Source organism: Esox lucius, chromosome 3 (assembly GCF_011004845.1).
Source record: "Esox lucius isolate fEsoLuc1 chromosome 3, fEsoLuc1.pri, whole genome shotgun sequence".
NCBI classification, from domain to species: domain Eukaryota; kingdom Metazoa; phylum Chordata; class Actinopteri; order Esociformes; family Esocidae; genus Esox; species Esox lucius.
The window spans coordinates 20,599,607-20,625,153 of record NC_047571.1 but is presented as its reverse complement, the minus strand read 5'-3'; the positions used below and the strand labels follow the sequence as shown (position 1 = coordinate 20,625,153).

General features: G+C 40.4%; 1 protein-coding gene across 3 annotated transcripts in view; it reads left to right on the top strand.

Annotated features, from left to right (window-relative positions):
- The first annotated feature begins 1,926 nt into the window (after positions 1-1,926).
- Positions 1,927-25,547, top strand: part of LOC105007213 (integrin alpha-6) — a 36,315-nt gene continuing 12,694 nt past the window's right edge. For 2 of the 3 annotated variants that reach the window (XM_029118540.2, XM_029118541.2), the window contains exons 1-11: positions 1,928-2,243; positions 11,206-11,333; positions 12,335-12,414; positions 12,562-12,820; positions 14,160-14,276; positions 14,770-14,980; positions 15,634-15,827; positions 16,052-16,268; positions 16,399-16,488; positions 16,629-16,690; positions 16,822-16,991. In XM_029118540.2, coding sequence (XP_028974373.2) covers positions 2,065-2,243; positions 11,206-11,333; positions 12,335-12,414; positions 12,562-12,820; positions 14,160-14,276; positions 14,770-14,980; positions 15,634-15,827; positions 16,052-16,268; positions 16,399-16,488; positions 16,629-16,690; positions 16,822-16,991 — 1,707 coding nt within the window. In that variant the 5' untranslated portion in view covers positions 1,928-2,064. Of the gene's footprint in view, positions 2,244-11,205; positions 11,334-12,334; positions 12,415-12,561; positions 12,821-14,159; positions 14,277-14,769; positions 14,981-15,633; positions 15,828-16,051; positions 16,269-16,398; positions 16,489-16,628; positions 16,691-16,821; positions 16,992-25,547 lie in introns of all 3 variants that reach the window. The other variant, XM_029118542.2, reaches the window with a different exon arrangement.

Genomic DNA, 25,547 nt, shown 5'->3' with positions numbered 1-25,547 from the left:
CTTATGGTAAAAAATGAACGCTAATCTTAGCTGAGCATAAAAAGAGGCCAGCAGTTCCTTAGATGTTGCCCTGGATTAGTTGCCACAGAGCCCTTGGAGGAATTTTGGTAGGCTGGCCATTCCTGGGAAGATTTACCACTTTTCCAAGTTTTCTCCATTTGGACATAATGTCTCACTGTGGTTTGCTGAAATCCCAGAGCCTTAGATATGGCTTTGTAGCTCTTTCCAGACTGATATATCTGAACAACGTTTTTTCTCATCTCTTCCAGAGTCACAGCATGGTGTGCTGCTTGTTGAGACCTTGTGACCTATTTCACATTGATGGTGAGGTTCTAGATTGAACAATTAAATATAATAATAATTTGTTGACCGAGTAACTAAGAGGGCAAACCTTTATTTTTTGGTGTTGGATAATGTTTTTCCTTAAAAAAAAAAAGTATTAGTTTACCACTGAAGTTTGTGTTTTCTCGGGTTCTCTGCATCTTATCTTACATTTTGCATGAATATTTAAAACTATTCAGTGTGACCTTTTTTATAGCGCTGTATTAATATTAAGTACTTAAATACTATTTTTATACTATTCAGTGTGACCCCGTTTCCAAAACCATTGGGACACTGTATCAATATTTTTCAATATCGCACATCCCTAATGGACAGTGGTTTAGAAAATAAAACACTTAAACTTAACTGATTTTATGACTTGGGTCTTCCACCTGAACCAGCAACAGACCAGCATTCTCCAGGTTGGACTAGGTACTGACTGGCTTTAAAAAAAAAATCTAACATCATTGAACACTATTTTGTAGATTACCTTGGAATTTCTGCTAGATTACCTTGGAATTTAAGCAGTTTTGTTTTCAGCCGGAAAGCTGGTGCCAGCTATTTGTGTTTTCTGGAGATACCGGCTTCTCAACTTCGCCATTCTTTCAATGTGCGTGATTATTGATCTGCTGACTCTGCAGACACACTTTCCATAAGTTGTCAGCATGCTGGTCTTGAAACCATGGCAACCCTTCCTGGTATGACCCATATTTATAATCCTGATAACCTCTAGTGATGAGATCCTGAAAACAGATGGAAAACATCTGATCCTGTGTCAGTTGTTATAACATACAGTGATTATATAGAAAGTCTACACCACAGTTGCGTCAGCATCTCCTAGTTTCATGATTTTTGTTTTTTATTTACTCACCATTGTTTTACAAAATAAATGTATTTCTTAAAAATACTAAACAACTCATAATTGGATTAGTTTGTAACCTTGTTTGTTAATAATTACAACTGTGTCTGTTATGATAGGTTTCTACCAGCTTTGCAATCCAAGATGGCCATATTTGAATATAGTAATTTACAAAACTTTACTTTTATTCCTTAGAAACTTAACTGAGTTTGACGGTTTGCTTCAGTTGTCATTCTGAAAGGGGAACATCCATCCCAGTTTCAGTTTTTTCTTGCAGAGGGCTGCAGGTTTTAGTCCTTTTGAAAGCTCATTGTTGGTCATGGTTGAGCATTTGCTTTGCAGTTCAGTATCTTAACCAACACAAAGAGCCTTCTGTAATTGAATTGCATGAAACTTTGAGGCATAGCCACAACATTTTAAAACGTTAAAGGGTGTGTCGACTTTCTAAAATCGCTGTACTTGCCCAAGGCTATAAAATAGTAAATCTAAATTGTGTTTGATTTTCATAATTCTACTGACTAACAAAAGCTAACCAGCTCAATTTCAATATTGTATGTTGCTTAACACTTCGGCTAATATTGCCACCGGCTGTAGAAAAGTACAATTTTAATTGTGTTCTGTTCATTCTAACAATGTCGACATGTTGAAAGTGGGATGGGTAGACGCTGCCTATTGCTCAACATCCCAGGTAAGAGAACTGAGATGGAAGGGAAAGGGAGAGTGGAGGAGGGGCGTCGCACAAGCTTCAAATGGTCACCATCCCAATCAAAGCTCGAGCGACTCAAAAATTACTGCACTTACGCCTGAGTTCTCTAATACCACGGACAAACCGACTGAGTTAACCGGAGTAATAACGGTTCTCACAATTAAATCATTTTTCCGCCATGGGAGATCGATTGCTACAATTCCTTTCTTTAATATCGCTTCTCTTTCTGCTGGAATGGACCCAAATATCGTCTTTCAACCTGGACACAGAAAACGTTATGATAAAGAAAGGGGACTCCGGGAGTCTTTTCGGCTACTCTCTCGCTATGCACCAACAATTACATCCTGATAAAAGAAAGTAAGTCTCCTTATTTTATAAATTGGTAGGCCTATGTGAAACTATAGATTTGTTTTATTGTGTTTCTCTTCCCTGCTGCGCGGTTACCCGCTTAACAGGTTGTTGTAGCAACTATTGTAGGTGACTTCTGAGGCTTGTAGATCTTTGCAGGAGTTATTGACTTCCTTCCAACCTTTAAAAAATCGATTTCACTCCATTTTCGGTTGTTTTGGAGGTGTACATTCCGTTATAGACATAACAGTATGTTATATTTCTATGTCAAGAAGTACTGGTGAGTTTTAGCATACCGCTTTCCGACGACTGCCCTATACTGCCCTGTACAATCCCTTCGCGCGCCGCCTATCTGATACAGGACATTCATTTGGCTAGTCATCTGACTCCAAACCATGTAGCCTACTTTACGGATTTATTCTAGTTCCAGACAGAAATGGCACATGGGCAGTTTAATCTAGTTAGGACAATTGAGTTATTTAGATAAGTTATATTCTATTTTGTTCAGCCATTCATGTCATGTGCACCTTATCCCTCGGGTCCTCAAAGTAGAATAAAAACAGGTCGTTACTGTACAGATTGAAACTGGGGTGTGGCATCATCAACCGGGATTTGGTAATCACTGATGGACATGTGGAGGGAGTCATACAACCCACCAATGGTTTTTGGTAATCTGAGCACCAGGTCATCATTGTTATTACCCACAAGTAGAGGAAGCCCATTGCCCTGGCAGTAGAAGCCTGTGGGGTGAGTTTGAACTGGGCCAGCTCTCTGACGATATTTTCTTTGATTTTACTCATGATCTCAATACAATTTCTGATTGCAACGTTAGAATGCAAGAAACTGTGTGCAAAGACTTTTGTAGACTACTTGGCCAAATCTTTTTGAAATTGTGTTTGTTAGGGAGTGCATGGCACATTTGGTTTTGCACATGCACAAAGTAGGCGTTTTTTAACAGAAAAATGCTAGAATGTACTACGATTTCCCAGTAGGATCTAGGTAGCTCATGTTTTGTTCTACCCCCTTCTTTTCTAGTTTCTGCCCACTTTACTTCACTAGGCTGAATTTAGAAAGGACAGCTTATGTTCTATCTGGGTTTAGTTCAAAACATCTTTGGTGTAATTGTGTCAGTCAGAGTCTCAGTGGTTTTAATTGGTAAGAACAAGTATACTTGATGTTACTGTTTAAAACCTGTAAATGCCTTATTTCCCAGACAGTCTAGTTAAGATGCTTCTGGCCAAGGGAACTTTGTGCAGTTGACTAAAATGCCCAGCAAAGTCTTGTCTACCAGTGGTAATCAAAGTGACACGCTTCTTCAGTCCTCTCATTTATATAATTCCTGGTTCCACTTCTCTACTTTTTCCTGGTTCCACTTCTCTACTTTTATCTACTGATTTGGGATCAGCTGTCTGTTCTCCAGACATATACTGTACCAACATAAGCTCAATGACAATTGATCCTTGAGCTTCTGTTATGGACAAACAGCTTGTGTTTAGAATAGATTTCCCACTTTTAGGTCTGGAATGTTATAATGTTAAGTCATTATACAATACAAGGCCTGTAACTTCTGAATCTGAACTGAACTTTACTGAAAACACAAGTAAACACGCACACACAGTTATGCTCTAGTTTGGACTGTGTCTGTATAAGAGGCATGTGGTGTGCAGCCCTGTGAGCTGTCAGGGGGTAGACAGCAACAAACATGTTCTAATTTACTGGGAGATTTATTTAATGAGTTCGCTCATGTAGATAACCTGACAGCAATCACAAATGGAAGTTGGACTCTGTCTCTTTTAATTCCTCACATTGCGAGAATAACAACACTGAATTAAATGGATGTTTTAGAGATTGGAGAACACTAGGAAAGATCCTAGACCATTTGTCACTGATGTCTCACTGATGGACTGCCAGTTTAAATTGAAACCATAGGAAGATGGCCACCGGAGACCTAGATGGCCACTGCTAAACGATTCTGTGGTTAATTAACCATTTATGTTTCCGATTTTAATTAGTACTTTTGTCATTGTTTTGCTGGAAAATCCACTCATGTTCAAGTTTCAGACTCTTGGCAAATTATACTTTATTTGTGCTAAAATATCCTGTGCTGGCGTGATTCGTTTGACCTAATGTAAGATGTTAACGTTTCCTATCCAGTAGTTTGGTCCAATAGTAGGACCATTGCAAAGTAAAGGCATATACACATTGATGGATGGGAGAGGAATGCCTTGTAATACTGATCCACCTGGAGGTTACATTTATAACACCATAGCTGATATTGCTGCCCTGGGGTTCAGCATGGCCAGTGACCTACATGACGAGTTCAGGACCCGGCAGGAAAACAACTCAGGCCAGTCGGTGTTCTGAATGTAGCCAGTAGACCTAACTCAAAAACAAATTCATGCAGCCAGAGGCTACATTTCTTACCTGCCTGTCTGCCACAGTATTACACATATCATTTCCTCTGGTGTGTGTGCATGTGGCATGAGCCCAAGGGTGTGTCACCTGGATGTGTTTCCGGCATCTAGGATATGTGTGAAAGGTGAGTCGTAGCCCTTTGCCACGCCCCACAGGTGTGCCCACTTAAGTGAGTTACAACCCCATGTCTCAAAGGTGTCTGAGAGTGTGTTTTAGATATCCGCGGGCAAGGGAGGGACCTCTGTGTGTGTATATGTCTGCATGCGTGAGAGAGGTCTTTCGGACAGCAGTCTTTGGACTCCGATTTGTCCCCCACATATCCCTCCCCCGAACATATTTCTACCTCTGCTCCCTAGCATTCAGATCAAGGCTAACTCAGGCTACCCAACATCAAAGGCTGTGGTACGGTGGAAGGATGTCTGAAGGAATGCCGACCTTGTAAATCACCTTTACAGCTGAACACCAAACAAGCTCTCATTCAGTTGCTGAACCTCTGCTGTCTGTCTTCCATACACACATCTGCTATTGTTTTAACTGGGCTCTGAGATAAAAAAAGAGAAAACACAGAGGGACTGCTTGAACTTGTCCGTTAGAAACCACACACATTTTTACCACTGTGTACACCTATGCGCAGGCACAAGAGGCGGTTGCTGTATCTTCAATACAGTCACAGGGTTAATGGGAAGGGCCAGTCATTCAATTTACCTGTGACTGTATAGCACAGGTGATACAGCACTGAATTAGGTGCCTTACTGATTTTATAAAACATTACCAACATATTAAAATAAAAGTTAAAAACATCTTGATTATACCATTCAATTCTTCCACTAGAAACATTTGTGATGTGATGTTGCCACAGACACAACCCAGTCATTAGTTCTTTTTGCAAAGTTGTCATTTGCATCTTTCTAACTCAGTCACATAAAAAAGAACTGAAATGACTAGGTGCATTTGCAGTGACTAACAGCTTTTCCACTGGTGTTATTTTTACAATGTATACAGCCAATTAAACATCAATGCCTGAACATAATATTGTCTCATTTGCAAAGTCAGTGCTGGTGACTCATGGTTTTCTGCTACAGTTAGGCTAGATTGCATTTTAGTTTATTTGTGTTAACTGTTGTAGTTTGAAAACAAACAATGGATAACATTATTGTCCCAGAGTTGTGCCAGTGTATCTATCCACTCAGCTGAAATATCTACAGCCTCATAAAGTTGGTGAACATTTGTTGTAATATTATACGGTTGGGTATTAACTATCAAATTTAATCTCTGCAAGCATAAAAAACATATAAAAACAGCACATTGAACGATGACCTCTGCTGGTGAACAGCCTGTTCATGGGTTCAAGAGAGTTGGTTAAAAGGTTCCCCAGTCCAGGAATGGCAACACGCTAGGCACATTTCCATCCTCTCTGTGAAACTTTGTGATATTTTCACCCAGTGATCATCCCGTGCCAGGACCTCAAATTCACAGAGGCAACTACAGCCATGAGTCTCTACAAGCTTTGAACATCTGCAACTTTGTCCCATTCCAAAATTGTAGTTGTGCAATTCAATCCCAAGTCCCAGGTCTCTTGCAAACCTGCTGAAGTTTTCTTCTAGGATTTCTTTTTACTTTTTCTGCATCTATTTTGCCCTTCACCAGTTTCCCAGGCCCCAACATGGAGAAGCATCCCCCTATCTTTATCATGCCACCACAATGCTTCACATTAGGGATGGTGTTCTCAGGATGATGTATGGTGTTGGTGTGTGGCCAAACTTAGCGCTTAGCGTTGATGCCAAAAAGCTCTACTTTGCTTTCAGTGGACCATAGAATCTTCTTCCACCCAGTCTCTCTCCCCAATGGCTTCTGGGAAACTCGAACAGAGATTTGATGTGTGTTTTCATTTTGCCAAACTCTCATGAAGGCCCCTTTTGTGAAACACCTGGGCTATTGTTGCAGTATGCACAGTCTCCCAGCTCAGACATGGAAGACTGGAACTCCTTTAGAGCTGCCATGGGTCTCTTGGTGGTCGTGCTGCCATGGGCCTCTTGGGGGTCGAGCTGCCATGGGCCTCTTGGTGGTCGTGCTGCCATGGGTCTCTTGGTGGTCGTGCTGCCATGGGTCTCTTGGTGGTCGTGCCTGTGCCCTTTGAGTCTGGATACTCAGTTTTGAGGACAGCTGGTTCTAGACTGATTCACAATTGTGCCTTATTTAAAACAGCAACAGATTTGATCTGCTGTGGTGGGAGAAAGCCGAGGATAGATGAATCATTTCTGGAGAACATATCGATATCATATCTCTGCCTTATTGGGCTCCTGTAGTCTGAGGTGTAGTAATTTGTAGCTGCTCCTAAGCGTTTGTGTGTTATCTGAATTTAATGAACACAGCCTTTTTCAGACTACAGAATGGGATACCTCTTCTTTCTGCCTATTCCCCTGACTTCCTGTCATTGTGTTTGCACGTGTTTATGTGTATGTATGGCAGGAGGCAATATAAAGGCAGGTGAACACACATTCACCTGGGCTGAATTTCATTTAGTTATCTTCATCACTTTAAAGGCTTTACCCAAAATATACCTAAATAAATGAATGTACTATAAGGGTTACACCTTGTGCCCTTTGCCGGGTCAGTATTTCAATGTCAAGTTCAAGTGTACATGTATTAATATACACGTAGTGTCACGATTCATGGAGATGGAGGCAAAAGCAGAGTTGAAGGGTCGCAGGAATGAGCTTTTAATAGAAACAAAAGGAAAACAAAACCGGAGTGCTGTGCACTGCAAAACATAAGAAGGAGACAGGAACACGAAACGTGACATGAACAAGACAATGACCGACCAGGACAGGGAGAAAATGGCTGAACGAAATACACAGACTAAAAAGGAGAACAGAAACAGGTGGGGGCTAAACACAGGTGAAAGGAATAAACCGATGAACTGAAACGAGAACAGGAAAGAACAGGAAGATCGCCTCACAAAAAGATCCAGGGTGTGTATGTTGTGTGTGCGTCTGAGCATGTCCCGTACATAGAGCATGTGTGTTTGTGTAATTCGCGCTACCATGCCGCCTTACTCACAAAACGTGTCCTCAATAAAATCTGCCTATGCAAAGACAGTTGATTAGCTTAGCTTAGCTCTAAGTGTCAGGGGAAGGCACATATTTTACACAATAAGTAGTCATGGCTAGATGTTATCTGAGTCCTGTCTACAACATTTAGTCTGGCTGGCCTCCCATGCAACCTATCTTCCTTATCTGTTTTACAATTCCAAAGTCCTCAAGAAATGTCTCACTCTTTCTCCTTGAGCCACAACACACTTGCGTATTGGTTTTTGGAGGGAGACAGGGATGGAGGACTTAAGGATAGATATTCCTGATTTCCATCAACTTGCAACATCCATTGAAGATCCATGCACATTGCACCAATCAGAAAGTGTTATTAGGTGCATTTGATAAATAAAAGACTTTGACGACTTTCTTCCTTCAACTACCATGAAGCAAAGCGGTTAGTTCCTACATTCACCCTGCTCACGTGTTGCTATGTCTGCTATATTTCCAAAATGTGTTTTTCAAGCCTTTTCATTTTATCTTAATCTGGCAACCGAGCCCTGCTTTAAGACTCACCCTGCCCGTTGCCATAGCTACTTGATAAACACAGACTTGAGGTAGAAAAATTATCTTTACCGAGTTGAATAGATAGTGTATATTTTTATAAAGATTTTAAAATGACATACAGTGCTTTTCGGAAGTATTCACCCCTTCAGTTTTTCCAAACTTGGTTACGTTACAGCCTCATTCTAAAATTGATTCAATAGATTAGTTTTTCGACATCAATGTACACACAATACGCCATAATGACTAACAAAAAAATATATAAAAAATGCACAGGCATTTTCAGGTCTCTCCAGAGATGTTCCATTGGGTTTAAGTCTGGGCTCTGGCTGTGCCCCACAAGGGATTTCACAGACCCAAAGTCACTTCATCATTGTCTTGTTGGAAGGTAAATCTTTGGGCTCTGGGGAAGGCTTTCATCAAGGATCTGTGTGTGCTTTGCTCCATTCATCTTTTCTTTAATCCTGACTATTCCCCCAGTCCCTGCTGCTGACAAACATCTTGACAGCATTGCTGCATGCTGCTACCACCATGAGGTTGATGAGTGGTTCCTGGTTTTCTCCAGATGTGACGCTCGGCAATTAGGCTAAGTCAGACAAACCATCAGGTTTTTGGTCAACTCCCTGATCAACGCCCTTCTCGTCGATTGCTAATTTTGGCCGTGTGGCCAGCTCTAGGACGAGAGTTGGATTTTTCACACATCTTCCATTTTAGAATAATAGAGGCCACTGTTCCTGGGGACCACGTTGTAGAAACCTCTCAGGGATGATCAGTGGAAACAGGATGCAGCTGAGCTTCATTTTGAGTTTGATGGGTCTAAATACTCATTTAAATTTGATATTTCTATTTTGTATTGTGTAATACATTTGAAAGAAATTCTAAAAAACATTTGTATGGGGGTATTGTGTGTATATTGATGACTGACATTTTTTAAATCCATTTTAGAATAAGGCTGTAACGTAACAATGTGAAAAAAGTTAAGGGGTCTGAATACTTTCAGAATGCACTTTAAGTACTTTATATCCTGGTAATGAAATTGTTGTTATCATGTAGACTGCTTTTTTTTAACTACCTAGCTGCCAATTGAAATTAAGCTAGCCAGCTAGATCCTGTCTAGCAAGAGCCTTGAAGTCTGGATTATGTAGTTGACATTAGTCTCAACAAATTTCTTCAACAAATTTCACATGTTGGTTTGCTAAAAAATGACTAACTATGAAATTGACAAACAATTTACAACACACACGTGTAAATCCTCTGTGTGTATATGTGTCCTTGAGCTTTCAATGAACCTGAAGCTCATCAATTGGTCTAGGATTTATTGCTCTCACTCTTCCCAGCCTTTTCTCTGCACACAACACTTACATTTCTTTGTAACAGAGTCTTCAGTCCACATTCTCTTTCTGTCCACCCTTTGGTGAATGGTGAATGTTTTTGCTGAGTTGCCATTCTGTCCTATCACAAAAGGGCTTTGACTGAGGGTGTGCACAGTGTGGGAGCAGCGGATTGGTTCAGGGTGTGTGGGCGTGTGACATTTCTGATATATGTTTGAAGGGAGACACATTGTGTCCTAGTGGAGAGGTTTCTGGCGGACGGATTGAACCAGGGTCTCTCTGAGTGACAGTGTGGAACTCCACTGTGGAACACATCTATTGGCTCCATGACAGCAGCTTCTGTTAATAAAGGCTGTGTGTTGTGTCTGAGTCTTTTGAAACTCTAGATTGACCAAGGACAGGGAGGGATATTTTAAATGACTATTAATATGTGTCAGTGGTTTTGTGATTGTTGCTGCCTAATCCTCAGGGCGCCTGTGTGTGTAATGGCAATGTGGTTTGTGTGTAATAGCAATGTGGTTTGTGCGAATATAGTAATGTGGTTTGTGTGTAATAGTAATGTGGTCTGTGTGTAATAGCAATGTGGTCAGTGTGTAATAGTAATGTGGTTTGTGTGTAATAGTAATGTGGTTTGTGTGTAATAGTAATGTGGTCTGTGTGTAATAGTAATGTGGTCAGTGTGTAATAGTAATGTGGTCAGTGTGTAATAGTAATGTGGTCAGTGTGTAATAGTAATGTGGTCTGTGTGTAACAGTAATGTGATCTGTGTGTAATAGTAATGTGGTCAGTGTGTAATAGTAATGTGGTCAGTGTGTAATAGTAATGTGGTCAGTGTGTAATAGTAATGTGGTCAGTGTGTAATAGTAATGTGGTCAGTGTGTAATAGTAATGTGGTCTGTGTGTAATAGTAATGTGGTCAGTGTGTAATAGTAATGTGGTCAGTGTGTAATAGTAATGTGGTCAGTGTGTAATAGTAATGTGGTCAGTGTGTAATAGTAATGTGGTCAGTGTGTAATAGTAATGTGGTCTGTGTGTAATAGTAATGTGGTCTGTGTGTAACAGTAATGTGGTCTGTGCGTAACAGTAATGTGGTCTGTGCGTAACAGTAATGTGGTCTGTGCGTAACAGTAATGTGGTCTGTGCGTAACAGTAATGTGGTCTGTGCGTAACAGTAATGTGGTCTGTGCGTAACAGTAATGTGGTCTGTGCGTAACAGTAATGTGGTCTGTGCGTAATAGTAATGTGGTCTGTGCGTAACAGTAATGTGGTCTGTGCGTAATAGTAATGTGGTCTGTGCGTAATAGTAATGTGGTCTGTGCGTAATAGTAATGTGGTCTGTGCGTAATAGTAATGTGATCTGTGCGTAATAGTAATGTGGTCTGTGCGTAATAGTAATGTGGTCTGTGCGTAATAGTAATGTGGTCTGTGCGTAATAGTAATGTGGTCTGTGCGTAATAGTAATGTGGTCTGTGTGTAATAGTAATGTGGTCTGTGCGTAACAGTAATGTGGTCTGTGCGTAACAGTAATGTGGTCTGTGCGTAACAGTAATGTGGTCTGTGCGTAATAGTAATGTGGTCTGTGCGTAATAGTAATGTGGTCTGTGTGTAATATTAATGTGGTTTCTGTTACAGGTTGCTAGTTGGTGCTCCAAAGGCCAAAGCTCTAAATGGCCAGAAGTCAAAGATCACAGGAGGACTCTACGACTGTGATTCCCCTTTAATTTCAACCAGCTGTAACCGATTGCAGTTTGACAACAGTGGTGGGTTCACTACTGAACACACAGACACACACGCACACAGACACACAGACACACACACACACACACACTTCCTATACTTGTGAGGGGTTTTTGGGACCAAAAGGCATTTTTGATCATCAATGAGTGTTTTTTGCCATCAATCCACACATAATTACCCATAATGACAAAGTAAAACAACATTCTAAAATAATCTTGCCAATTTATTTAAATAAAAACGGATGTACATAAATATTCAGACCCTTTACCCAGACACTCCAAACTAAGCTCAGATGTATCATGTTGTAATGAAGTACCCCACAGAAGTTGGTTTCATGCACAGGGCGCAGCAGGGATATCCAGAATCTAGATGGAAAAGGTCTGAGATGAGGGAGTATCTATTAAATAACTGTAAGCATAGGCTTGGTAGATTGCTCATAGAAACAACAATACCTCACAAAAGAAACAGTGCACGGAACTGAACTAAATGGTGGAGCTTATGGGAAACAGGTGAGTGTGAACAGGTGGTTAGGCACAAAGGCAAGTCCTATTTTTGCCAAAAACACGGTACTGCTCATTGCCTGGTACTGCTTAACACGATCCATACAGAGAAGCATGGTTGTGGGGGCATCATGCCATGTGGATTACTGCTGCATTACTTTTTTACACATCAAAGAACTGTGAATGTGAGTCTGTGTTTGTTATGAAAGAAGAGGGGTTGTTAAGGTGTTGGAAGATGCAGTGTTGATAGCGTCATGCAGAACTGTAGGCTGGGTAGGAAAACTAAACCAGTGGGATAGGCAGTCATAGTTTTGAAACTGGACAGGAAGACTAGGCCTCCAAAACCTTTTCATGATGGTGAGGTGAGTGTTACTAGTCTGTAGTTGTTCAGACAAGGACGCCTGTTAATTCAGGAGATGATGATAAGTAATGATTTAATGTGTGTGTAGAGGATGTGATGATGCAATTATTTTCTGTGTGGAGCGTGTGATGTAATGATGGTGTGTGTGTGTGTGTTTGTTTAGAGGACTTAGAGTCTGAGAGTAAGGAGAACCAATGGATGGGTGTAACAGTAAACAGCCAGGGACCAGGAGGGAAGATTGTGGTAAGTTTGTGCATTAATGCGTGTGGTTGTGTGTGTGTGTGTGTGTGTGTGTGTGTGTGTGTGCGTGTGTGTGCTTAAATGATTGGATTTCAACATGGCCTCTGATTGACAGCTCTGACATCCAATACCTTTCCTCCTGGTGCCCAGACATGTGCCCATCGCTACCAGCAACGTAAACGTGTGAACTCAGACGATGAGTCTCGTAATATCCTTGGCCGGTGTTACGTGCTGAGCCAGGACTTGACCATCAAACAAGAACCTGGTGATGGAGGCGACTGGAAGTTATGTGAAGGGCGTAAAGCTGGGCACGAGCTGTATGGCTCCTGTCAACAGGGAATGTCTGCCACCTTCACCCAAGACCCTTACTACCTGGTATTTGGAGTCCCTGGGGCATTCAACTGGAAAGGTAAGAGGATTCCTAAGGTTCAAAACCATCCTCCTCACTTACAGTAACTGTAAGCAATATGGTGGAAAGTAGATCATGTCCATCTGACCTCATCCTTGCAGATCAATGAGGTCTGGCTCAGAGGCTAGAGCAAGAGATCAGAGGTCAGAGATCAGAGGTCAGGGGAAGGTGAGGGAAGAAATGGTTAGTCCAGAATGTTCTATTATTATATTTCATACATTTTGTTGATGTTGTTTTAAGCATTTTCAGGCTCTATTTGACATGAAAGTGTGGACAGATAGATGAGAGAGTTGTGGGTCAGATTCAAATTCATGAATAAGCTGTGCATCATAACCAACAAGACCAACACATGGGAGTGGTCATCCTAGGCCAATAGTAAGGCCCCTCTTAGCCTTTATGATCCTGTCATTTGCAAAAGCCTACAAGGTAATCAAATTATTTCATGAAATTGTAGTGGTGCTTTTTAGGCTTTTAGACAATTTAAAAAATAAAATGTATTACATTGGTTTTGCTATTGTTTTCGGTAAAAATGTATTCTCAGATCCAAATCACTTTATTCACTTTTTATTTACTCTATAATTCATGGAATATCTTTATATTTTTAATGAAAACCTTGTGCTAACACCGTGTTCTTTTTACTTGTAAAGCACATTGGAGTGCATTTCAATGTAAGAATGGTGCTGTATAATTATTTGTAATTAGATAGGGTTCAGGTGGAATATTATAACATATGACCCCTTTATCGCACATCAATAATTTACCTATGTACCACAGTGACCTCTGGTGGTAGCAAATTATTAATAAATTATTTTGGGGGGGAATTTACACTAACCCTAACTAAAATATAAATGCAACATACAACAAGTATTTTCCTGAGGTACAATAACATATTTGTCATATAAGCCCTAATCAATGGATTTCTGGATATATATGCATCTATTATTCACAGATACTTAGAATTAAAGAGCACAAGGGGGATAAAGAAATTCAGTCAATGGAGCACTCTGTTCATCAACACAACACCATACCCCCACTAACATGGAGCACTCTGTTCATCAATACAACACCATACCCCCACTAACATGGAGCACTCTGTTCATCAATACAACACCATACCCCCACTAACATGGAGCACTCTGTTCATCAACACAACACCATACCCCCACTAACATGGAGCACTCTGTTCATCAACACAACACCATACCCCCACTAACATGGAGCACTCTGTTCATCAATACAACCCCATACCCCCACTAACATGGAGCACCCACTAACCTGTCTTTCTCAGGTTCTTATTTGGTTGTTGAGATTTCTTTTACCATCACTGTCCTTCCTTCAGGTGTGGTAAGAGTGGAAAACAGCAGTCTGTTGCAGTTGGGTATCTTCGATGACGGGCCCTATGAGTTGGGTGAGGATAACCCTGCCAAGATCCCTGTGCCTGATAGCAGCTACCTGGGTAGGTACCTCGTCCTTCTTTCAGTCCCTCCTCTGTGTTCAACTGTGCACTTTGTGACCAGCGGTTCCCAATCTGGCATTGAACAACTGTTTCAATTCACTTCCTTCTTCATATCACTCTATGTAGCCATAGTGAGACATGGTGCTCATCCATGAGGAATAGGCCAGAGAAAGGCACTGTTCAGAGAATCAGATCTATAGATGTCAACTTCCAACTAAGCGGGTTTGAACTGATCTGCATGATGGAGAGATCAGTGAATATTTACAGTACACATTGCTCATGTGTTGATAATGTGTTGGTGTAATGCCAAGTCCAGGTTCTTGTGTATTTCTGTTGGTTTCGGTCCCTTTGTGTTGTCATGCATGATCATTAAGACTAGAATGTGTATCCAACCTTTAATAAAGCACCAGCTCCTAATTTGAAGTATATCTGTATTCATGTGGGACATTAAGCTCCCGATACATTGATTGGCTAAATATATGTCTCCTGTCAGGCTTCTCTCTGGACTCAGGAAATGCCATTACTAAGAAGGACCAGCTGACAATAGTTGCCGGGGCTCCAAGAGCCAATCACAGTGGAGCAGTGGTGTTACTGAAGACTGTGTTGTCAACTAACTTACTGGAAAAGGAGTACATACTGGAAGGGGAGGGGCTAGCCTCATCATTTGGCTACGATCTGACTGTGGTGGATCTCAATGCAGATGGGTAAGAGATGACATGATGCTTGCTAAATCCCAGTGGATCCCTTCTGTTCCGCTCTTGGCCCTCCTTTTGTGTGCGATGCCTGCCTCCACTATTGTAACTGAGGATTACTTTTAAAATGACAGGAGCGAGCTGTTCCTTTGAATTACATGCTTATAATTATGTAGGTGTTTTATTAAGTGGGGCATGAATTGCATCTTTCAGTTGAAGTGTGACCCAAAGTTGATCACTAGGCAACACGTAACAATGGAAGTCATCCACATAGCAAGTTACAATGGAGTTCACTGCTATCAAGTCCAAAGGGCAGAGCGGCTGGTTTGGGATTTCACTGTCACTTTCACTGTAATTTCTCTCATTTCCCTTCTTCTTTTAATTAATAAGGTATATATACAACACATCCTATGTCCACCTGTCAGTAAAAAGGCAGTTTCATAATATTTACATTGGAGAATATTTTTGCAAGAAGCCACGAGAGTGTGTGGTTTATGGCCATTATACTATGGCTAAGTGCTGTTCATATGTATGATTGAACACGTAACACCTCAGTTTTAACATAGTTGTTGTCATACCTGTAGCATTCAGGTTGATATACCAGGGATATTATTCAGTGTGCTAATCACCCATCTTAACATATGCTTTTTTTAACCTATCTGTAGGTGGCAGGATATTGTGGTTGGAGCCCCTCAGTATTTTGAGAAGGACAAGAAGGTGGGTGGAGCTATTTATGTCTACATTAACAAGAATGGAGACTGGAATATGGTCAAGCCCACCAGGATAGACGGAACTGAGGACTCCATGTTTGGACTGGCTGTAGAAAACCTGGGAGATCTCAACATGGACAACTACAATGGTGATTTGTGTGTGTGTGTGTGTTGTTGTTGAGAAAAAGGGCAGAGTGCAGATGAGGTAAGTTGATCAGGTGATCCCAGAGGTTAAGGCCGCAAAAGTGTGTGTGTGAGATACTGGTTTCGCTATTCATGTAGGGACCCAAAGTCCCCAACCCCACAGTTTTTTTTATGTCTGTCTTTGTATGTGTGTAGACAGTGTGTGATCCTGTGATCCTCTCTCTGTTAGACATTGCTGTGGGAGCACCATACACTAAGGAGGGAGGGAAGGTGTTCATCTACCATGGCTCAGCTGATGGACTCATTACTACACCTACCCAGGTCTTGTCAGGGTCAGCAGGGACAAAATTGTTTGGTTATTCTCTAGCTGGTAACATGGACCTGGACATGAACTCCTACCCAGACCTGGCTGTAGGGTCTCTGTCAGACTCTGTGTTTGTCTACAGGTAACTATGGCAACAAGCTGTCTACTTGTCATCTACCCTACAATAATATTTATATATATTTCAACGATTCAAATGTTTTTGGTACCATGTCCTTGACCTTTACACCTTTGACCCTGTGATGTCATTTTAGGACCCGGTCCGTTATCAACATTGAGACAAATATTAGCACAACCCCTAATGAGATTGATCTAACTAAGAAAAACTGTGGCAACAGCATCTGGTGAGTGTGCTGTGTGTTGTTGATCAGCTACATCTGTTGACTGTGATTTGTGTGCTGTTTCATTTGCAGAATGTGGAAGACTTATGAACCATATCAACTAGCTGAAAAATGTAATAATAAATGTAAATGTGTGTTGTTAGTATGAACGTGGAAGCCTGCTTGTCATACACAGCCCTCCCTAAAACCTACAACCCTACACTGAGTAAGACAACACTTTATGTATCAGTTGTTAAATTCCTTTAATCTGCTTGTTATGGATCAGTATTCAAGTGTAGTGGTGCCCCTCCCTCTATAACACTCTCTTTCTCCATCTTGTTTTCTCCCTCTTTACAGGAGTGAAGTACGCCATTCAGGTTGAAGAGGAACGTAGGAAAAGGGGTCTACCTTCCAGAGTGACCATCTCCACAGATTCCATCAACGAACAAGACTTTAATGTCACTGGGGTTCTCAGTCTCACTGGACAGGGCAACATGAAGTGTGTCAGCGCCAAAGTCAAACTACTGGTACTACATAACTCACTTTACTAGTGTAGCCTACTACATACCTCACTTTACTAGTGTACTACATAACTCACTTTACTAGTGTAGCCTACTACATAACTCACTTTACTAGTGTAGCCTACTACATAACTCACTTTACTAGTGTAGCCTACTACATAACTCACTGTACTAGTGTACTACATAACTCACTTTACTAGTGTACTACATAACTCACTTTACTAGTTCAGCCTACTACATACCTCACTTTACTAGTTTAGCCTACTACATAACTCACTTTATTAGTGTACTACATAACTCACTTTACTAGTGTAGCCTACTACATAACTCACTTTACTAGTGTACTACATAACTCACTTTACTAGTGTACTACATAACTCACTTTACTAGTGTAGCCTACTACATAACTCACTTTATTAGTGTACTACATAACTCACTTTACTAGTGTAGCCACTACATAACTCACTTTACTAGTGTAGCCTACTACATACCTCACTTTACTAGTTCAGCCTACTACATAACTCACTTTACTAGTGTAGCCTACTACATAACTCACTTTATTAGTGTACTACATAACTCACTTTACTAGTGTAGCCTACTACATACCTCACTTTATTAGTGTACTACATAACTCACTTTACTAGTGTAGCCTACTACATTACTCACTTTACTAGTGTAGCCTACTCCATACCTCACTTTACTAGTTCAGCCTACTACATAACTCACTTTACTAGTGTAGCCTACTACATAACTCACTTTACTAGTGTACTACATAACTCACTTTACTATTGTAGCCTACTACATAACTCACTTTTCTAGTGTACTACATAAATCACTTTACTATTGTAGCCTACTACATAACTCACTTTACTATTGTAGCCTACTACATAACTCACTTTACTAGTGTACTACATAACTCACTTTACTAGTGTACTACATAACTCACTTTACTAGTGTAGCCTACTACATAACTCACTTTATTAGTGTACTACATAACTCACTTTACTAGTGTAGCCACTACATAACTCACTTTACTAGTGTAGCCTACTACATACCTCACTTTACTAGTTCAGCCTACTACATAACTCACTTTACTAGTGTAGCCTACTACATAACTCACTTTATTAGTGTACTACATAACTCACTTTACTAGTGTAGCCTACTACATACCTCACTTTATTAGTGTACTACATAACTCACTTTACTAGTGTAGCCTACTACATTACTCACTTTACTAGTGTAGCCTACTCCATACCTCACTTTACTAGTTCAGCCTACTACATAACTCACTTTACTAGTGTAGCCTACTACATAACTCACTTTACTAGTGTACTACATAACTCACTTTACTATTGTAGCCTACTACATAACTCACTTTTCTAGTGTACTACATAAATCACTTTACTATTGTAGCCTACTACATAACTCACTTTACTATTGTAGCCTACTACATAACTCACTTTTCTAGTGTACTACATAAATCACTTTACTATTGTAGCCTACTACATAACTCACTTTACTATTGTAGCCTACTACATAACTCACTTTACTAGTGTAGCCTACTACATAACTCACTTTACTAGTGTAGCCTACTACATAACTCACTTTACTAGTGTAGCCTACTACATAACTCACTTTACTAGTGTAGCCTACTACATAACTCACTTTACTAGTGTAGCCTACTACATAACTCACTTTACTAGTTCAGGCTACTACATAACTCACTTTACTAGTGTTGCCTACTACATAACTCACTTTACTAGTGTTGCCTACTACATACCTCACTTTACTAGTGTAGCTTACTACATACCTCACTTTACTAGTGTAGCTTACTACATACCTCACTTTACTAGTTCAGCCTACTACATAACTCACTTTACTATTGTAGCCTACTACATAACTCACTTTTCTAGTGTACTACATAAATCACTTTACTATTGTAGCCTACTACATAACTCACTTTACTATTGTAGCCTACTACATAACTCACTTTACTAGTGTAGCCTACTACATAACTCACTTTACTAGTGTAGCCTACTACATAACTCACTTTACTAGTGTAGCCTACTACATAACTCACTTTACTAGTGTACTACATAACTCACTTTACTAGTGTAGCCTACTACATACCTCACTTTATTAGTGTACTACATAACTCACTTTACTAGTGTAGCCTACTACATAACTCACTTTACTAGTGTAGCCTACTCCATACCTCACTTTACTAGTTCAGCCTACTACATAACTCACTTTACTAGTGTAGCCTACTACATAACTCACTTTATTAGTGTACTACATAACTCACTTTACTAGTGTAGCCTACTACATACCTCACTTTATTAGTGTACTACATAACTCACTTTACTAGTGTAGCCTACTACATTACTCACTTTACTAGTGTAGCCTACTCCATACCTCACTTTACTAGTTCAGCCTACTACATAACTCACTTTACTAGTGTAGCCTACTACATAACTCACTTTACTAGTGTACTACATAACTCACTTTACTATTGTAGCCTACTACATAACTCACTTTTCTAGTGTACTACATAAATCACTTTACTATTGTAGCCTACTACATAACTCACTTTACTATTGTAGCCTACTACATAACTCACTTTTCTAGTGTACTACATAAATCACTTTACTATTGTAGCCTACTACATAACTCACTTTACTATTGTAGCCTACTACATAACTCACTTTACTAGTGTAGCCTACTACATAACTCACTTTACTAGTGTAGCCTACTACATAACTCACTTTACTAGTGTACTACATAACTCACTTTACTAGTGTAGCCTACTACATAACTCACTTTACTAGTTCAGGCTACTACATAACTCACTTTACTTGTGTTGCCTACTACATAACTCACTTTACTAGTGTTGCCTACTACATACCTCACTTTACTAGTGTAGCTTACTACATACCTCACTTTACTAGTGTAGCTTACTACATACCTCACTTTACTAGTTCAGCCTACTACATAACTCACTTTACTAGTGTAGCCTACTATATAACTCACTTTATTAGTGTACTACATAACTCACTTTACTAGTGTAGCCTACTACATACCTCACTTTATTAGTGTACTACATAACTCACTTTACTAGTGTAGCCTACTACATAACTCACTTTACTAGTGTAGCCTACTCCATACCTCACTTTACTAGTTCAGCCTACTACATAACTCACTTTACTAGTGTAGCCTACTACATAACTCACTTTACTAGTGTACTACATAACTCACTTTACTATTGTAGCCTACTACATAACTCACTTTTCTAGTGTACTACATAAATCACTTTACTATTGTAGCCTACTACATAACTCACTTTACTAGTGTAGCCTACTACATACCTCACTTTATTAGTGTACTACATAACTCACTTTACTAGTGTAGCCTACTACATAACTCACTTTACTAGTGTAGCCTACTCCATACCTCACTTTACTAGTTCAGCCTACTACATAACTCACTTTACTAGTGTAGCCTACTACATAACTCACTTTATTAGTGTACTACATAACTCACTTTACTAGTGTAGCCTACTACATACCTCACTTTATTAGTGTACTACATAACTCACTTTACTAGTGTAGCCTACTACATTACTCACTTTACTAGTGTAGCCTACTTCATACCTCACTTTACTAGTTCAGCCTACTACATAACTCACTTTACTAGTGTAGCCTACTACATAACTCACTTTACTAGTGTACTACATAACTCACTTTACTATTGTAGCCTACTACATAACTCACTTTTCTAGTGTACTACATAAATCACTTTACTATTGTAGCCTACTACATAACTCACTTTACTATTGTAGCCTACTACATAACTCACTTTTCTAGTGTACTACATAAATCACTTTACTATTGTAGCCTACTACATAACTCACTTTACTATTGTAGCCTACTACATAACTCACTTTACTAGTGTAGCCTACTACATAACTCACTTTACTAGTGTAGCCTACTACATAACTCACTTTACTAGTGTAGCCTACTACATAACTCACTTTACTAGTGTACTACATAACTCACTTTACTAGTGTAGCCTACTACATAACTCACTTTACTAGTTCAGGCTACTACATAACTCACTTTACTAGTTCAGGCTACTACATAACTCACTTTACTAGTGTTGCCTACTACATACCTCACTTTACTAGTGTAGCTTACTACATACCTCACTTTACTAGTGTAGCTTACTACATACCTCACTTTACTAGTTCAGCCTACTACATAACTCACTTTACTAGTGTAGCCTACTACATAACTCACTTTATTAGTGTACTACATAACTCACTTTACTAGTGTAGCCTACTACATAACTCACTTTACTAGTGTAGCCTACTCCATACCTCACTTTACTAGTTCAGCCTACTACATAACTCACTTTACTAGTGTAGCCTACTACATAACTCACTTTACTAGTGTACTACATAACTCACTTTACTATTGTAGCCTACTACATAACTCACTTTTCTAGTGTACTACATAAATCACTTTACTATTGTAGCCTACTACATAACTCACTTTACTAGTGTAGCCTACTACATAACTCACTTTACTGGTGTAGCCTACTACATAACTCACTTTACTAGTGTAGCCTACTACATAACTCACTTTACTAGTGTACTACATGACTCACTTTACTAGTGTAGCCTACTACATAACTCACTTTACTGGTGTAGCCTACTACATAACTCACTTTACTAGTGTAGCCTACTACATAACTCACTTTACTAGTGTAGCCTACTACATAACTCACTTTACTAGTGTACTACATAACTCACTTTACTAGTGTAGCCTACTACATATCTCACTTTACTAGTGTACTACATAACTCACTTTACTAGTGTAGCCTACTACATATCTCACTTTACTAGTTCAGGCTACTACATAACTCACTTTACTAGTGTTGCCTACTACATAACTCACTTTACTAGTGTAGCCTACTACATAACTCACTTTACTAGTGTAGCCTACTACATAACTCACTTTACTAGTGTAGCCTACTACATAACTCACTTTACTAGTGTACTACATAACTCACTTTACTAGTGTAGCCTACTACATAACTCACTTTATTAGTGTACTACATAACTCACTTTACTAGTGTAGCCTACTACATACCTCACTTTACTAGTTCAGGCTACTACATAACTCACTTTACTAGTGTTGCCTACTACATAACTCACTTTACTAGTGTTGCCTACTACATAACTCACTTTACTAGTGTAGCTTACTACATACCTCACTTTACTAGTTCAGCCTACTACATAACTCACTTTACTAGTGTAGCCTACTACATAACTCACTTTATTAGTGTACTACATAACTCACTTTACTAGTGTAGCCTACTACATAACTCACTTTACTAGAAGCAGAAAGAAGCCCAAAATATTGTCACTCCTTAGGATTTAAACAGACAAGTTACATAGTGTGTCTTGCTTCTCTGGTGTCATTTTGTGAAGCCATAAGCAGATGTCTCTTTTTTACTGGCTATTTCTCCACGACCAACCAGCCCTCTGCAGCACTTGGCATGATCAGTAACTTGGCATAGAGAACACATGACTAGAATAGCTCTCCTTGCATCATTATACATACCACTACAGTACATAATCGTGACAGTTTTCATCCCATTCATGGACTCTTTTAATGGAGAAGTCCTGCTAGGTTGGTATCGGAACGTAACGACTTGTTTGTGTACTGCTTATTATACAATGTTGTCATATAATGAGGAATAAGGAGATATCCAGATTTTCATACCATAAACATTTTTACATTAAAAAAGAATGTGGGAATTTAAATATATATGTAATATTATCAAGATGTTTAAAGACTATGCAACTGTACCAAACCTCCCGTAAGAGAAAACTTGAGGGACGATTGTGAAAGCAAATGATGGAGAAAGCATGTTGATCAACTGCCACACAGATTCAACTTTTGGAAATCAACATACTGTAAGATAGTTTCAGCTTGCGCCATCCAACACCAATTCATTTAAACAGTGTTGGATGGTAGGACACCAATTACTGAGAGAAAAAATACCAGTCTGCGATTTGTTGCGATCTGTTGGGATTAAAAAATCGAAATCCTTCTGGGACAATCTCCCGTGGAATAAATTAGAGATTTTTGGTGAAGCACAATGTTGTGTAGCTGTAGCGTTTACTACGTGACGGGTGTTCAACAGCAATGTAACGCAGGTAACTAGGTGGGAGGTTCACTTACCTGATTAGAGCACGGGCCAGTCAAGAGTTGAAACGTGGACCAGTAAAATCCGCGTTTCAACTCCAGTACTGAATAAGCACGGGCTATAAGCGGGAGCGAGCATTGGTTTTGACATGTCTCGTCAGGAGAGGTGCGCCACCGGTAAGCTGTTGTTTCTCTACATTGAGCTACGTTTTAGGTTTATAACCTGCTATTTGTGGACTGATTAGCTGTTTGTGGAAAATCAATCCGTTTAAATAAAAAACCACAACGAGTCATAACAACGTGTCCTCTCCTGATGCCCTGTTCGGTGGGGAGATTCTTAAAGAACCGAACAGTTATAAACCGCGGCCCACTGCACTGGATCAAGTGCAGTGAAAATCAGCCACAGACTGCTTCATTAAGGAAGCTCAATCAACCCAGGATCAGTCGGCCTCTCATTTCTCTTCTGTGACTGACTCCCAAGTTTATCATTAATTAAACTGCCCGTTGATCAAGGTTAAAAGTGTGCACACGAAGTGACAGCTCTCCAGTCAACATAAAGGGATTTACAATGGCAGACTTGGAAAAGCTTAAAAGTGTGCGATCAAGAGCACAGGCTTCATTCACAAAAAGGTCTCATACTCTCACCAAATCGGGACTTTTGGAACCGATTGAAGTTCTCGAAGAATGGAAGATTTTCAGGGTGGACTTTTCTAAAGTCACAGATGCGGGACATGAGTATGCTGAAGCCCTGAGGGAGTCGACAGATAAAGAGGTTATAGATTCTGCAACCCAAATCGATGTAAAGACGGCAGAGTGTGAGAAAAGGTTCCTTGAGGTAAAGAAAGTCACCCAGGAAACCTTTTGGACCAGTTACGCAGGGGAAATTTTCTTCAGGCAGGCTGAAACCGCTGAGTCGGCTATCACTCAGGCAGAGGAAGAGGAAGTTAACCCTCGGACGCCAATCAAGGATCGCAGGCTAAGGAATAGAGGTCTTGAAGGAGAGGTCATCGAGCTCGGAGAAATGCTGGTAGAGTGGAAGGAGTTGGTTTCTGGTCCGAAGGCATTAGATCTCAGGACACGCCACAAGACACTGAAGAAGAGGGTCCTGGCACTGTCTGATAAACTGGAGGACGACGAAGCAGACCGAGTAAAGGGTAGAGAAAGAAACTTGGGAGATTATGGCAGCGCGGTTGGTGATCCGAGACCAGATGCTGCTTCTCTTTCTCTCCCTGACATGTCTGCTGATTTCAAGTTGAAGCCCAAACCGTACACGGGGGCATCAGACATGAACACCCGACCCCTTTTACAGCAAAGCAGCCCAGATAGGACCAAAGGAATCCTTAATTTCCAGCCTCAAATCAGCCTTGAAAGAGCACGGCTTCCCACTTTCTTAGGTGACATGAGGGACTATTATCGCTGGAAGACTGAGTGGTTGGACCTAGAAGAATTGGGTAACCCACAAGGTGTGGAATGTATAAAAAAGTTCCACTTATTAAATAGTCTCCACGAAAAGGTCAAGAAGGATCTCGTTCTATCTAGCTGTGAATCTGCCGACGATATGTTCAGGCTGCTGGACAGCAAATACGGGAACAAAGCGAAAATAGTCCTAATGATCACCAACGAGGTCCAGTCTCTTCCACCCGTCAAAGGAAACAATCCAAGAAGAACTATTGAATTGATCCAGGCTGTGGAAAGGGCACTGTGCAACCTCCAGATTCTTGGTGAAGAGGATGCTGTGAAGAACCGTGTTGTTGCTCAATCTCTTGAAAGCAAGCTTCCCAGTTCACTCAAGAAGGATTGGATTATCCACAAAACTGACCCAGCAAATAGGTTCTCTCCACGGCATCATTTTGATTGCCTTCTAGGATTCTTGAAGAAGCAGGAGGAGATTCTAGAAGAGTTGGATCAGTTGGAACCAAGCCCTGCAGATAAAGGCCCTGCGGAAAGGGGTGCTGCAGACTACTCAGATAAAAGAGGGAGGATGGCTTTCACAAAATCCACCGCAGGTCAGAAGGATGACTATCCCAGCTGTACTGTCTGTGGAGATGACTCCCATGCCGGCAAGCTATTTGCCTGCAAGGTCTTCAGAGAGCAAGATCTCTTAAGAAAAAGGGCCCATTTGAAGAAGCTAGGGTTGTGCTCCAAGTGTTTGCGGCCCCACCCCAAGGATGGGAAAGGATGCACACCCAGATACCTCTGCCCAAAAGTAGACTGTCGGAGAGGAGGGGTGTCGGACCACAATTACCTTCTGTGCCCAAAGCCACCGACTCCAAAGAAAGACCGCAGCAGTGAGGAGCAGAGTACCATAAAATTTGGAGGAAAGAAACTTGGCTTAACCAACAAACAAGAG